Source organism: Varanus komodoensis, unplaced genomic scaffold (genome assembly GCF_004798865.1).
Source record: "Varanus komodoensis strain SLA01 unplaced genomic scaffold, ASM479886v1 scaffold3, whole genome shotgun sequence".
Lineage (NCBI taxonomy): Eukaryota > Metazoa > Chordata > Lepidosauria > Squamata > Varanidae > Varanus > Varanus komodoensis.
The window spans coordinates 20,734,932-20,750,029 of NW_025335761.1; the positions used below are offsets into that span (position 1 = coordinate 20,734,932).

The 15,098-nt window shown below is 47.0% G+C and overlaps 1 protein-coding gene across 1 annotated transcript; it reads right to left on the minus strand.

Annotated features, from left to right (window-relative positions):
• Window positions 1-10,237: 10,237 nt before the first annotated feature.
• CHAC1 (ChaC glutathione specific gamma-glutamylcyclotransferase 1) lies at window positions 10,238-13,490 on the minus strand. The gene is made up of 3 exons (XM_044436620.1): window positions 13,233-13,490; window positions 12,608-12,643; window positions 10,238-11,432 (listed from the first exon to the last, which is right to left on the minus strand). The coding sequence occupies exons 1-3, from the start codon at window positions 13,488-13,490 to the stop codon at window positions 11,028-11,030; spliced, it is 699 nt and encodes a 232-aa protein (XP_044292555.1). The 3' UTR covers window positions 10,238-11,027.
• Window positions 13,491-15,098: the final 1,608 nt, after the last annotated feature.

A 15,098-nucleotide genomic window follows, 5' to 3' on the forward strand; every position in this document is an offset into this window, starting at 1 on the left:
TGCATAGGAATTCATTCATTTTTTTTCAAACTATAGTCCGGCCCCACACCAGTCTGAGGGGCAGTAAAACTGTTTAAAAAGTTTGAGGACTCCTGGTCTAAATGGAATATATCCATTTGGTTTAATTGGTACTGTGCTTTGCTGCTTGCCAGGCATCTTTCACTCCATCACCTGTTTGTTGACAGAGTTAGATTTTCCTTCACTTCAGAAAAGGCTTTAAGAAGAGCCACAACAATTTATGGAAATGTTGCCAGAACGCAACATTTTGTGTGTTTTATTAGCTTAGCATGCACTCAGTGAGCAGAGCACACAAAAGAAAGACTGTTCCACAATAGAGGCTAAAGAGAGATCAGAGGTTTATAAAACTTTGTGTGTGTTTTAAATGGGCATATATGGGAGTATATTTTCCAGCAACTTAGTATTTCAGTACAACTAAATTTTTGTACATTCTAGGAGGTTAAAAAATGGCCTGCAAGTCAAAAAAGGCAGTTTGTGCAGAATCCATAGGACAGATCCCAAGAAACCCAAAGTAATTCGAGACCACTACAGATTTCTCCAAAATCCTTTTCTAACTTTTAAGGAGGATACCGTAATTTTTTTAGGAAGCCACTGGCAAATATGTCTGTGGAAAGGAATGATTCATGGTCATGATGCAATTTACCGTTGGTAGTGCTAATCTTACACATGTAGGAAAGAGGGTAGAGGCTAATATTTCAAAGAAGGGAGACACTGGGTGCAAGAAGCTGATAGGAACCATGGAGGCAATGAGAAAATGTTGGAAAAGCAGCAAGTAAAAGGATATCTGAAGCAAGGTTTTAATGTTGGGAGTAGGGAGAACAGGGTCACGAAGAACACTGGTCACAGGATGCCTATCATGAGCATGGCAGGCCTTTCAGCTGAAGATGTGGAACAGCAGGGCGCTTTGCCAAAAGACCTATAGCAGGAAAGTATAGAACTCCATCCCAGGTCAATGGCCCAGTTCTAAAGACCTCCCATTGATCTTAGAAATGGTCTAGAACTGTTGAGAATAGTCTTACAGCACTGAACTTTGGCCTTTATTGTATTAAACTTACAGGTGGCCATCAATACAATACCAGCATTTTATTAAGCACCAGAGGAAAGCTTCTTGACTCAATTCTAAATGTAAGACCAGCCTAGTTGTAGGAAATGGCTAAATGATTCCCTATATGGGCTACATAATGGCTGAAAGAAACTGATGGCATCCAGTGTCTTGACCAGAGTATATCTGTCAGCAATGGACATAGTGTGTATTTACCAACTTACGGATAGATTTATTACAACTTTGTCATGGAGAATTATTGAAAATTTTGGAGATGTCAAGGAAAGCAGTTTCTGCTTCAAAGGGAAGCATGGAAGATCAGCTTGAAATATATTGAAAGTAAATGGGAAAGGTTAGAATGAAGAATATTCACACCTATAATTTGTTGCCCGATACAGAGATGTAAAGACAAAAGTGAGATTGCTGGCCAAGAGTTTGACACTCTACTGGGGTGATCCCACCATACATGCTAAGAATGTTGTGACTGTGAAAAAAGAGGGTTGCTGCTTGTCAGGATACTGAACTATGGTACTAGGTCCGTAATCTGCATCACAAGTGAATGGATGTTAATGCGTTTTGCAGAGGATGACATTCTCGTGTCTGCTTAGCAGAACATGTTTGCCAAATACCAATGGAGAAAGAAGAATTAAAGTTTGATATTTGAGCAGAAGGAATTAATTGACACAGATGAATAGGCTTTCTCATCTGGCTTTTGTGTATGCTCCCCATGAGCAGCATCCCACTCCAACAAGAACACTTGGCCCCATTCAGGAAAGATGTTGTATAGTTGCTGCAGCTTTATAGCCAGCACAGGATATGAGGAAGGAGATATTAGAAGCTGGAGCTAGAAAAGAGAGTTATAGTCTACTGGCTGCATCTGTCGTGCTGCTGGGAAAGATGGAGGTCTAGTTAAGTGTGGAAGAGCTTCATACAATGTTGAGCATGGCAGAGGCAGCTGTTGTGTGAGGAAAATGCTTTTGTCAGCATGACTTTACAAGTTTGGAGTGGCAAAAGTAGCACACTGAGCTTTTCTCACTTCCCTCCTACATCCCATAAACACTTGTGGGCAACAAAGCCAAGACCATTATCAGTCTTCCAGCTGACAGGGCTAGAAATGCAGGTGAAACTATTTGAGTGGAGTGCGGGTTACAACCCAGCTGCCAAGAACCCCAGCCAGTGCCAGCCCACATAGCTAAGCAGAAGATGGGGAGAAGTTTCATGAAGAACTAGCATATGCAAGATGTTTTTGTGTAGCCACTCCTGGGCAAATTGCTTCCAGGTGCACATACATGGTATGGTGCAAGATGCTTGTGACATTACAAACTGCATAGAAAATGTTGATGCTCTGTTTCAGCAAGTTACAAAGAAGAGTAGTAATTGTGGTTGAAATGTTCTATTTTAAAATGGAAGAGCAGAATGGGAGAGGTTTATACTATTTTTGACATTTTTTCATAGGTGTAGAGAGCTGATTTTAGCATGGAATTTGTTTGTATTATTTAAAGCTGTATTCAGTTTTTTGTTTCTCTTTCTACTGCCCAGGTATGTAAAAACTAATAAAAAGAGAAGCATTAAAGTGTGTGGGAGACATCTGGCAGAAGCTTCATCTGTCAATGCACATTATTGGTTGAAAAAGCCGTATCTGCTTAGATTGCAATAATTGGCGTTGGAAAGACTCTACTTGTATCAGGAGTTCTAGATTTTACACAGTTCAATAAACATGCCTGCTCTTCTTTCCACCTCTCCCTTAGGCTATTTATTTTTTCACCCATCTGGGTTATGGCCTTTCCTGTTATTCTAGCTACATCTGCTTTACTGCAGTGTTAGCTTTACTCCTTCAGCTCCTTTGTGATTCTGCTCAATTGTTACTTTCTTGATCTTTTCAAAAAAGTCAGCCTTTTACAGTCTTGATCAGGGGTCCCCAAAGCAGCACCTGTGAGGACTTCCAATGGGACCCACAAAGTTGCCCCTTCCCTGCCCCCTTCAAAAGAGTAGTTTTCCATAAAAATCTTGAAAAACATTAGGGCAGTCTTCTTTCTCTCCCTTTCTAACCTCCAGCCCTGCCCTTTCCTCCCCTCTCCCTCTTTGCCTTGCTGTTTCCCCTTCCCTCCCAGATTCTAGCTGCCCTTTTCTCTCTCCTCAGCACCACTTTCTTAGCGTACTGTTGACCCTCCAGGCAGCCAGGATGAGCCCAGCCACATCCTCTGGGGAAGCCATTTGTGCTATTGCCTGGAGCGGTATTTCCAATTTGCAAGCACGCCCATGTGTCCAAAAGGTTGGAGATGCCTGACCTGGAAAATAACTACTCTTTACCTCTCCTCAGCCTTCGTCTCTACTCTGGCACACAGATCTCAGGCATTTATCCTGACCTGGCAGGATAGGATTCAGAATGAATCTCCCCTTCTCTTCAGAGATACAGTTCTAACAATATGGGAAGCTAGCTTTGAGTAAGAGTTTGAATGCTGACTGACAGCTGTCTCAGGGGAAGGGGGCACAGTGGCATCTTGGAATGAAATGGGCCAGGAGGTACACAAGCAGCAGTCTCTCATTCCACACTGGTATGGTCATTTTATTTATTTATTGTTACATTTATACAGGGTGGTGGGTGGTGGTGTAGCAGGTAAACCATTGAGCCCCTGGGCTGTTGATCGGAAGGTTTCCAGTTCAAATTTGTGCAACGGGGTGATTGCCTGTTGCTTTGTCCCAGCTCTTGCCTGCTTAGAAATTCGAAAGCATGCAAATGCAAGTAGATAAATAGAGGTACCACTTTGGTGGGAAAGATAACAACATCTTGTGCACCTCAGCATTTAGTCAAGCTGGCCACATGTTCACGGAAGCATCTTCAGACAATGCTGGCTCTTTGGCTTACAAATGGAGATGAGCATTGGTCCCAGTCAGCCGCGGTTGCCACATAGGTGTGGGAGAATTTTTATCCTTACATTTATACCTTGCCTTTTTTCCTTGTGCAAGAATCCCAAGTTGGCTTCTATGGTCTTCTGCTTCTCCACTTTATCCTCACAACAACCCTGTGAGGTAGGCTAGGCTGAGAGTCAGTGGCCAGACCAAAGTCACCCAGTGAGCTTCATGGCTGAGAAGGACTAGGAGCTGGATTTCCCACAGCCCAGTCCAGCACTCTAAGCACTGCACCATAACGACTCTGCAAGCCCAAGGTATGTCCCTCAGTTACAGCCTGACAATCTGGCCAACTCGTAAATCAGGTTGTGATCCTCTGCAGCTCTGAGCTTCCTCTCAGGAGTCCTGGAGACTGAGCAGCTCCTTTATTTACAATATTTATACCTCCCTGCATTTTTGCAAACTAACTTTATATTGTATTGTAAATACAAATGGAGATAGAGGTTTGATGCCAGAGAAACACAGGGAATACCCACAAGTCTAGAAAAGGCCATAGTCCAGTCCATTCCCTGTCACACTAGTTTTCCAATTGCAAGGAGGGATGGTTTGTTTGCACTGACAAACTAGATCCCACTCCCTGCAGCCTGTACTGCATGGATAGGAGAAAATGCCCCGCAGTGACTTCTGCTTGCCCAGAAGGCAAGCTGCGTCCTAAATGGCTACCGAAGTAGTAGAAGTAAGTCACTGTAAGGCAATCACCATCCAAGAAGAAAGGAAATTGCATCATTTCATATGAATGAATCCTACTTGGAAAACACTACAAGTTAGTTTTCCTCTGTTCCTGCTCCAAAACATAACAAGTCTTGCTTGGCTCTAGTTCCGGCACAAACAACCGGAAATTTCTGCCCAGCAGCTGCTGTGTCAGTTAACGTCTTACGCTGAGGAGCACCTCCTGCCTATGAGCATGTCACCTCTTCCCTTCCCCACCCTCCAGAGTCACGCTGCTCCGGCCTCCCCCTTTCCTCACAGAAAATGGTAAACTGGGCTCAGTGTTCCCTGCAAGAGGATAGGGAACCTGGTACACTGCAGAAGTACATTTCCTATCATCCTTAGGCACTGGCCATGCCACCTGGGGCTGATGGGAGTTGCAGGCCCCAACATCTGGAAGGCATCAGGCAAGTTCTCTTCCTCTGACTTGCAGCTGCACTTCTCCTGGGTTTCAGACAGGGATCTTTCCCAGCCTTAGCCTGTCCTAGGGATGCTAATGACAGGCTGAGGCTGTTTCTGCATGTGGAGCATGAGCCATGTTCCCTCTTCAAGCTAAGTAACATCTTGTGACATCACACAGTCTTTCTGTAAATAGTGGTGACTTCCCCCCTTGCCTCTTTCTTACAGTGAGAACCTGGCCCAGGTCATAGTGCGAGCTTAATGCTAAAAGCCTAAACATGTCAACTCCACCCTCAGTTCCATTCATTTCAGGTAGGTTTGAGTCTAGGTAAGTGGGCGTAAGAATGCAGGAGCACATTGCAGCACCTATTAAAGAAACAGTATCATGGCAGAGAGAGCAAATTCATCATGTTAGGCAATTAAATGTTTATGTTCCACCCCAGTGCCTATTTGGGCAGGCATTTGTAGCCTACGATGGTCTTGATATTTATTTTGCTATAACTTGAGCAGAAAAAGTCTGTTTATGTGAGTGCTCAGAAATGGGAAGTGCAACCCTTTTACTCTTTTAATGTAAAGAAGCTTTAAATGGACGGATTTCCTAGCTGCCTGCCCCTTCTGTCGCTCTTGGGAGAATGGATTCCCCCACCCGCTTCTCCCTCAGAGCAAGCAGGAGGGGTGGCAAAGCGCTTTCTCCTGTTCTTTCAAAACACTTTCTTGAACATGGAAAGGCAGCCTCATCTGTCTTCTGTGAACCTTTCTTGGCATCAGTGCAGGGGGAATTTTGTTTCTGCCTTTGCCCTCTGGCCTCTGTTCAGATGCAGTTCTGGCCCTTGGAGTGCCATCTCAGGGGAAGAATGCAACTGGGCCTGGAATTTTTGGACCAAACCATAAACAGGAAATATGGACACAGAGTCCACCAAACCTGACCAAATACTCCCCATGCAGTAGTTCTGTCCCAATATAATAGAAGTGGTGGAGGAGGACTTTCTACTTTTTAAAATAGTGTTTTAGAGGGGAAATGTGGGCATGGAGACTAAAAGCCAGGAATGCATGACTGGTCCAAATACCTACTTTTTTTCTTTTAAAACAAACAAAGGTAGCAGGCTGGTCTATGGGGTGGGGGCAGGGGCAACAGAAGTATTTAAAAACTGCAATTGGCCAATACTATCAAATTGCCGTGAAAGAGTATGCCAGTTTTTCAGTTCTCCAGCAATGAAGACAAGAATGGAACAACCAGAAAAGTACAAAGATTGGGCCAGATGTTGTGGTGAAGAGGTTTGTAGCTCAGCCTTAGTGATTATACACTGAATGAATTAGTTGCTGGTAGGTACTGCAAGCATCAGGTTTCATCTCCCATTCTGGACAGATTTTCTGGGCATGGGGAGGTCTGGCTGCAATTCAGAACTGTCCTTTTTGCCTTGGTTGAAACACCCAGGTTTCTGGGTAGGCAGAAAATAGAAGTAAAGGAAATCCAACAATCTTTACAAAGCTGGATAGTAATTTTAGGTGGTGCACTACAGAAAAAAGCAACAGAAGCCAAATTGTATACTATTACCTAATGGTTGGAGGGAATGGTACTTTTTCTGGTTTCTACACTCCCTGTTTTTTTGTACCTTCTAGGCTGAGGAGGAGTTCTAGAGAATTTGAAAGCTTGCACATTCTTGTGGCATTTTGGATGGTGCTAAAGGTATTGCACATGGTGCGTCTTGGATTTGTATCTGCGTAGCTGATGGATCTTGCTAGACACATTACAGTGCCCTTGGGAGGCCCTGAGAGCTCCTCTGACGGCCCAAGCGGCCCGATGGGGCCAGCCAAGCCCTTCCTCCTACCTGCATGTCAGTGCAAGGCTTCCTCCCGGTGCCACGCTGAACCTGGAAGACATTCAGGAAGCAGCAGCAGCCCACCCGGCTGCTTCCTAAGCCTCTTGTTGTGACATTGGAGGAGAATTCCTGCCCTTTTCCCGGCTCTGACGCAGGGTCGGAGCTCTTGCCGGAATGAAAATTGTAGCCTCCCGTAGCTACTTGGGTTTAGCTTTCCTTTTACAGGACACGAGGTCTACCCCTGTTGGGCTAGCTGCTCTTCACTTCCATGCTCGCTCACATCGCTTGCTCGCTCTCTGATCAAAACAGCCAACGAAAGGGAGAGCTTAAAGCAGGAGCGCAGAACCTCCGGCTCACTGCGCTTCCACGCCTACCCTCTGGAGATTCCCACAAGCCCCTGCTCCCTGCCCCCCAGCCACTGCTCAGTGGTGATCTCCTGATGTTAGCATGTCCCCTCCCACCGCATTTCAGAAGGTCGAAATGCCTCTGCCAAGGCTCTGTTGCTAGCAGTAAGAGATTCAAGCTAAAATAAGCTGGTTTGAGAACCAGCTGGTGTAGTGGTTAGAGTACAGGACGGAGACTTGAGAGATCTGGGTTCTAGTCCCCACCAGAGTTAGGCTGAGGTGGCTCCAGGCCAGTCACTGACTCTCAGCCTAACTCATGTTGCAGGGTGGTTGTTGTGGGGATAAAAGCAGGCTAGAAGAAAGCTATGTGCACTGTCTTGGGTTGCTCACAAAAGGAAAAAAGGCAAGGTATAAATGCGATGTAAATAATACTGTTCAGCATTCTGGCCACATCCAGAGTGTGGCCCACCCCTGCTGGAATGCAGCAGCACAAGCCCCCTCCAAATTGTGAATTCAGCCCATGGATCGAAAGGGGCCCACCATCTTTGGTGTAAGCCAGCAGAGGCGGCTTCTGCAGCAACTCCCCTTGGCCCTGCTTGCAGGCCCCGCAAAGGCTGCTGAAGAGGCAGCGATTCCAAGGCACAGCGGCTGAGCCAGGCACTTCCGGGGGCCTCCGCGCAGGTGCCCAGCAGCAGCAGCCGCAGCCGCTGCCTCTGGCATGGTGGGCCGTGCAGCACCCACGGAGAAGAGCTCGCCTACATTGGCATATGGACGTTTTCACCCCAGCCGTGGCCAGAGCAGTAGGTGCTTGTGGTATTTGTGCAATCCTACTCCCAATTATTGTGGCAAGCATATGAACAGGATAAAGATGGAGAGTGTGACAGTGCCTGGATTGCTAAACATTTGATTTCTAAACAGTCCAGGCAGCCACAGTGGCATGTGCGCTGGTTTCCATGTGCTCACCACTTCCACTTTTGTTCTGCATCGCCATATAATCCAGAATGGCCCATCCCTGCGTGTGCGCATGCTCTCCAAACCCAACATTCTGGGCCGAGGGAGAAAGACTTTGACCCAACCATCACCCATTGTTTTGCAATCCAGAAAGGAGGCAGTGTCTTCACTCCGGCACAACCACAACTGTGGGTTATTTAAAGCACAGTTAGTTATGCACGCATGAAGTCTGAGTGGTCCTTGTGATAAATGGCAAAACTGGGCAGGACCATTTCTAACAGCCAGTTTCTAGCTCTCAGAGGGGCTTCCTCTTCCAGAAGGAATTCAGTCCTTCACTTTTAGTTTAGAGATGAAGCACTAGAACAGGCTCAGACAAACTGTAGCATGTCAGACCTTGTTTTTTTGTTCTAATTGGAAATGTTGGAACCACCAACGTGAGCCAGAGATGGATGATCAGTTTCTCCCCTGACCCTTCCTACCATCCTTCATCAGAGCAGTCAAATGTAAGAGGAGAAAGATTTAAAAAGCTGCTTAGGGGTGTGTGTGTTTGTGTGACATCATTGGTACTTAGAAACACTTGAATTTTTTTTTGCCCAGAACACATGATCTAGAGGCAGGTTTCAAACACTTGCTTCCAGGCCAGCTGGAGAGTCAATTAGTGATGTCAGACTTTGTCTTCCTTTGTCAAATTTAATTCAGGGAAAGTGGAAAGATGTGGAGCAGTGGTAGCTGTTACCATCATCCACAACCTGGCAGCTGCCAGATGTGGCTGCAGGTTGCTGAGACTTGCAGGTCAACACATCTGGAAGGCACCAGCTTAAGGAAGGTTGCACTGCAGTCTTGAGTTGGAAGAGGAGACTATTCAAAAGCTTCACAGTTATTGCCTTGATCCTGCTGCTCGTAACCCCAAAAAAGCTCCTGAATGGGAGGCCATGCATGCCTTGCGGGTGAGAGTACCATTCAGCTGTCAGTGGTGGCTATGGAAGGCAACACCACAAGGCTTCTTCTACTTGCAGCTGTGAAGGTTGGTGCCAACATATACCTGCCTTCCGCAGAGTCTGCCCTGAGCAGAGCAGCTTACAGAGCCAATAGTTTCAAATGACCCACGTGAACCATCCACTGGCTGTCAGGGAAGGAGAAACGCCTTTGTTGTTCCATCCCTTTGAGGCTTTGAAAAGTAGTGCATTAGTACTGTTGTTGGGAGAGTTTTGCAGCCTCCCTGACATGTACTTTCCTCTCCCTTTAATACTGAACACAAAATATCTTAGCAAAGACTGGAACGACTTTTGTCAGTGGAAGACAAAACAGTTTCCTTTCCCTGATTAATAAAAATGAATGTTGAGCTGGTTTTGTTTCTAGGCACAGGAGATACACACTTCTTCCTCAAACACAGATGGCAGTAGAATGTTCAGTATTAGAAGATTTTTCGCATGAAAAGTTGTGTTCCAAGCTTGGTTAACCAACTATTTGCAATAGCAGCAGTCCCTTCTATATTAGAAGCAGGGGCCGAACTAGCTGCTTTTTCAGCTGGCATCGTGCAAGCCAGTCTTCTGGTCAGTGGGGCAGGTAACTCATGGCCCTCCAGCTTTGTCCCCCAGCTCCCCTTCTCTTTGCCCTTGGCTACAGCTGACAGGTGCTGTAAACCAAAACAGCTGGAGGGCTGCACAGGTCTGTCTTGTGTCTCCAGGGCCCTTAGTTTCAGGAGGGTGAGGCATTGCTTAGTGAAACAGCCCTTCGCTCAATGTACAGCCAGAACTGGACTGTGCTAGTGTAGAGAGAGACCTTGTGTTTATATCTTGCAATTACATAAGAGAAAGGAGACACAGCCATGGTGCAATGTAAGCAGAAGGACAGCTATATTGTACACCAAACTGTACACAGGGATGCTATTTGTAGGGAGCTGCCTTAAGCCTTCTAAGTGGAAGTGCCACTGCCAAAGGCAGAGAAGCCATCCTAAAACCCAAAGACACCTGCCTCCGCAACCCACACACCAACTTGCAATCCTCCCACTCTGCAGGAAACCTGCTAAGAGATGAGCAAACAACTTGGACACTTTCTCTTTATGAAATATATGTGTTTGTGTTCATTACAATAAATACAACTTCAAGTTATAAAAAAGTAGTGGGTTAACTTAAGACAGGTTGTCGAGCAGGACATTTGGCCCCATCAGAGCCTAAAGAAGGCAAGTTAGTTCATATTGCACTGGAAACCCCGGCATATGCGTCAGTGTAATGGAAGCTGGAGAAAGTGGCCGGCACTCAGTGCCACAGCCGCAGCTTTGCTAGCTTATGAGGTAGACCGAGGGCCATCAAGTTTCAACATTGTAGCTACAGTATCCTCCTCCTGGAGGTGCAATAGTGGACTTCAAAAATACTAGAAGGAAAGCTTACTGCTTCTTCATCCCTCCAACCCCCCCCCCCGCACTGTTAAAAAGTAGCAGGAACCCTGCTTAGCTTGGACTTCTTAAAATCGTAATTAGCAGGACAACCCTAGGCATAACCGCTCAGAAGTGGGTCCCATTCAATTCAATGGGGCCTACTCCAAGGTAACACTTAGGAGTAGAGTGCTCTTCCAACCAGTTTTACATCCCTAGCAGAGCTGGTGGTGTGGCAGCGCCTCGTTCCAGTCTGCATGCAAAATAATGGGTCTGCTGCCAGTCAGATGCCATTCATGAGCAGGCATGCAACCAATGCCCTGCCACCCCTCCCAACTACTCCACCTACTGGCTTTATTAATCTGAGTTCAGGTGCATTAAAATGGCTGCATCTGTTGTGTACAGTCCTGTCCTTGGTTAAAAAAAGAGTCTTCCAGAGCCCCTGGCTGGCCAGGCCACATTCACTCCTTTGCAAAGGGTTCCTCAGCATGGCACAGGCAGGGCAGCACAGAGATCAGAGCCTCCTCGATGGAGAACAAGTGTTCATCCTCTACATGAGGGCAGCAGAACCGCATGAAGTCCGCCAGCCGTAGCAGGTACTCTATGTTGTGGCCTGAACACCCGCTGGAGACTAGGATTTGCGCCGCTATTTCCTCTTCAGATGCTGGGCCGAGGTAGGAGGGATTCTGGGGGGTTGCAATGTAAACCAGGGCCAGGATAGGCTCATCAGTCTCTTCTTCCTGTGGGTAGAACTTCACCAGCTTGGTGTCGTAGCCTCCAAGCACTGCTTCCCGCATGTTCAAGTACTTGAGCGAAGCAGCAACCTGATCTCCATGGAGTTCATAGGCGACACCCCATGTGCATCCCTAGGACAAAGAAATAGATGGGTTACTTACTCAGACAGAAGCAAAAATAGATCTACATTATTACATCCTGGAAACAGATAGGATGGCTTTTTGTATGTCAAACTGTTAAGCTAGGGCAAAAGAAATACTAGGGGTGAAGAAGTTTACCATCCCTATACTCATGGAGAAAAGTCCTGTTACACCACAAAATCAGGGGGTAGGTTGATTTTTCTAGCCAATTCAGCTACTGTTTCTCTACTTGCATCCAGGAAAAAAAAATCACACATGCAGGAAAGTGAGTGACCTTTATTTTGTCACAAAGACCACAGACAAGTATCTCTGAAATCTTCTGATCATCCAAGGTACACCTCTAGCAAGTCACATTTCTCAGACTCAGACTTAACACACTGCATTTTTCACCATACATTGCCCATTTTTCTGTGCATTTTGACAGCACATGTAAGGAAAGTAATGACAAAGGTTACCCAGAAAGCAGTCACCACAATCCTTACAAAATAGAGCTTCTCAGACAGAAGTAAGTTCAAAAGTTCTTATCTCCTGTTTTTATATGCAATATGGCTTGTTGCCATGGCCCATCTAATATTAAAGTGCTTCTAAAGTGGCTGGAGAAACTGAAGACCAACTAGATGATTAGAAACTAAAATTTTTAAATGCTGGTAATTCCTTCTCCATTTTAGCTTCTCTCCTGTCAACCAAGCAATTCCTGCAGACAGGTTTTACAGAAATTCCTGACAATCTGAGGCATTGATTCAAAGACATACCAGATCTTTTTCTGCAGTGATATTCCTGTTGGATGATAGCTCTGTAATTGACACCTCAGTTTTATCTCATCATGTCACATTATAACCATGAAAATGGATTGGATGTTTACTGTGTAAACAGTATTACACTGTTCCAAATGCAGAATTATTTAAATGAATGAGTATCCCATAGCCCATATGACCAATAAATTCTAAGCTGAGAGAAGAAACTTGCCAAAATAATACAATCAACCCCTCCTTCCTTCTGCACAGGGGAACTAAAGGGGTAGAAGGAGAAAACGGTAGCAAAGAGCTCTTTGAGAATTACTCAAATTTATCCTCAGTCCACCCCAAGGGGGTTAACCCTAGACTAAGCCTTGCTATCTAGGTGCACAGGCTAACTGGATAAGGATGCAGGGGGCACTCAGTACTTACATCATAATCTTCTAGGAGGGTGACCACTCTTCCAGGCTAAATAGGAATGGGAGAGGAGAGGAGAGGAGAGGAGAGATCAGTTTTAATGCACTGGTATCTAGTATCCATGCAGCAAGCCCCACCACCCCAAGGTGTATCGATCGATGCAGCTGAAAAGCCCCAAATAACATTGCAAACTAATGGGGACGGCACTGGCAGCAGTCTCAGCAGACGTTGCAGAGGTCACCCTTCCCCAACAGATATGCGGGAATGTAACTCCCACAATCCCCAGTCAGCATGGCCTAAGGGCAGTGGGAACTGTAGTCCCACGCCTGGAGGGCAGCCTGCTGCGGAAGGCTGGCACGGACAATGCTGAGCCAAGGGCGAAGGGAGCGCCTGCGCTTGGGAGGGGCTCGAGATGCAGTCCTGTTCGAACGGCGGGCAGCCCAGGCCCCCGGCTCTCCTGCTTCGGCTCCTCGGGGACGTTCCTCAGAGCCACATCCAAAACGGGCCCGTCATCGGGGCCTCGAAAGCCATCCTCCCCGAGGGCCGGGATGAAAGGGAGGGAAACCATCGCCCCAGCCCTTTGCTCAGCCTCGGTCCTCCTTCCCGCAACCCAACGGAGGCGGCCGCCCGCTCCTCTTACCATCTTTTCGCTGCCCCGGTGGAAGGTGTCTCCTTGCCAGAAGCGGCGGGTGTAGCCCCGGATATAGCCCACCTTGCGGGAGGTGAACTCGAAATCGGGTCTCCACACCAGCGAGCCGTAGCCGAAGACCCAGAGCGGGGATTTCGGCGGTCCATCTTCGGCAGCAGCGCACTCCTTCTCCGGCAGCGCCTCGATTTGCCGCCCAGGGGGATGCTTCCCTCCGCTGGAAGGATGCTGCGGTTGCGGATCCCTTTTCATGACTTGGCAGGAGGAGTCCGGTAAGCAGCCGGGGAACGTGCAGCTGCACCGCTGGATCAGAGCTCTGGGTTTGGGCTGGTCTGGGTGGAGGCGAGGCTTGGCCGGTGGTGGCTGGACGGCGATAAGGACCAAAGCAGTCACCCCCTGTACCCACAAAATTTTTACTGCACCGCTCTACCTCGGCCAGTCCTTTAAATAGCAGCGTGCCGGGAAACACCGCCCCGTTGTCACTGAGTTATCCTGCCTCGCGCCGGCTATCTTCCAATCAGCTCAAGGCATCCGCGGATTGTCCCGCCTCACGGGCTGGACTCGGGATCTGGATTGGTCAGAGCGGTCCTGGAGATGTGAGCGGACCGCGCTCGCTAATTGGTTGTCTTGCTGCCTGGTGTAAGAAGCCGGGATGATGCAACCTGCCTAGGTACTTTCGAGTAAAGAAGGCAGGTGATTGCATCAGGCTCCGCTTGCTTAGGGTGGCAGAGAGAGAATCGAGGTCAGTAGGAAGAAGCATGCTTCATTAGGCTGGCCAGGCGCAAATCTCGCATCTGCTACAAATAGCATGCAGATGTGATGCTGTGCACTAGCTTATGTAAAGTGGTGTGATGATTTTTCCATAAATAACCAAGACTCTTTTGCAAATTCTCATTTCTCTTCTACTGGAGGTTGGGCATCATCATGGCGTATTGTATGGTGTGTTTCATACTGATGTAAAACACACAGACAGCTTTGGCTATTGGGCAGTAGAGGAAAGAAAGATAACTTAATGATAATGGCTAAGCAGTCTTTAGATGTGGCTGCTCTTAGCAATGGTGATGTACTGTCTTAAAGATCAGGAAAATGATGGTGGTATGTGCCACTGAAAGTTTATGCCCTAGCTAATTTGTCAGGCTTTGAGGCACCACAAATCTCTTAGTTCTTTTGTTTTCAATAAACTAACAACAGACTACTGGAAATTGATCTCTCCATAATAGTGACTCCTCCCCTTGAAGGAAGGTACCATGAAAGCACAAAGACACCACTGAAGAGGGGACAATATTACATGCAAGTGTTCATTCTAAAGATCAAAATAGAAACCTGCAAAATAGGAATATCTAAAGAGACAGCCTCTCTCCACCAGTAATAAGCATCTTGCCCAGCCTTCTACAGGGCAAGATGGAAGCACCCATTACCAGTGGACTGGAACAGGGCATTGCTCTTTAGGTTGGTTTCCCTTGTTTCAGGAGCCCGTTCCTTTCCCTGCTTGCAAGGCCTGCTCAGTGCAACACCCAGTTCATCGCCTCTTGCTAACACACTCGAGCACGAGCATTCTCTCTCTCTCTCTCTCTCTCTCTCTCTCTCTCTCTCTCTCTCTCTCTCTCTCTCTCTCTCTCTCTCTCTCTCTCTCTCTGGGTAGTGACTGTGGCCTGGGATAACAGGTGAGTAGAGGCAGCAGCTGCTTCTCTGTCCTTCTCAGCTGCCATCCACTGTAGCCACTTTGCTGCTGGGCTGCAGAGAGAGAGAGAGAGAGAGAGAGAGAGAGAGAGAGAGCGAGCACGCAAGTGAGTAAGGAAGAGCTGCTGATCTTTACAGAAGCTCCTCCACCCCTTTCTGTTTGACACAGTATTGAACCTG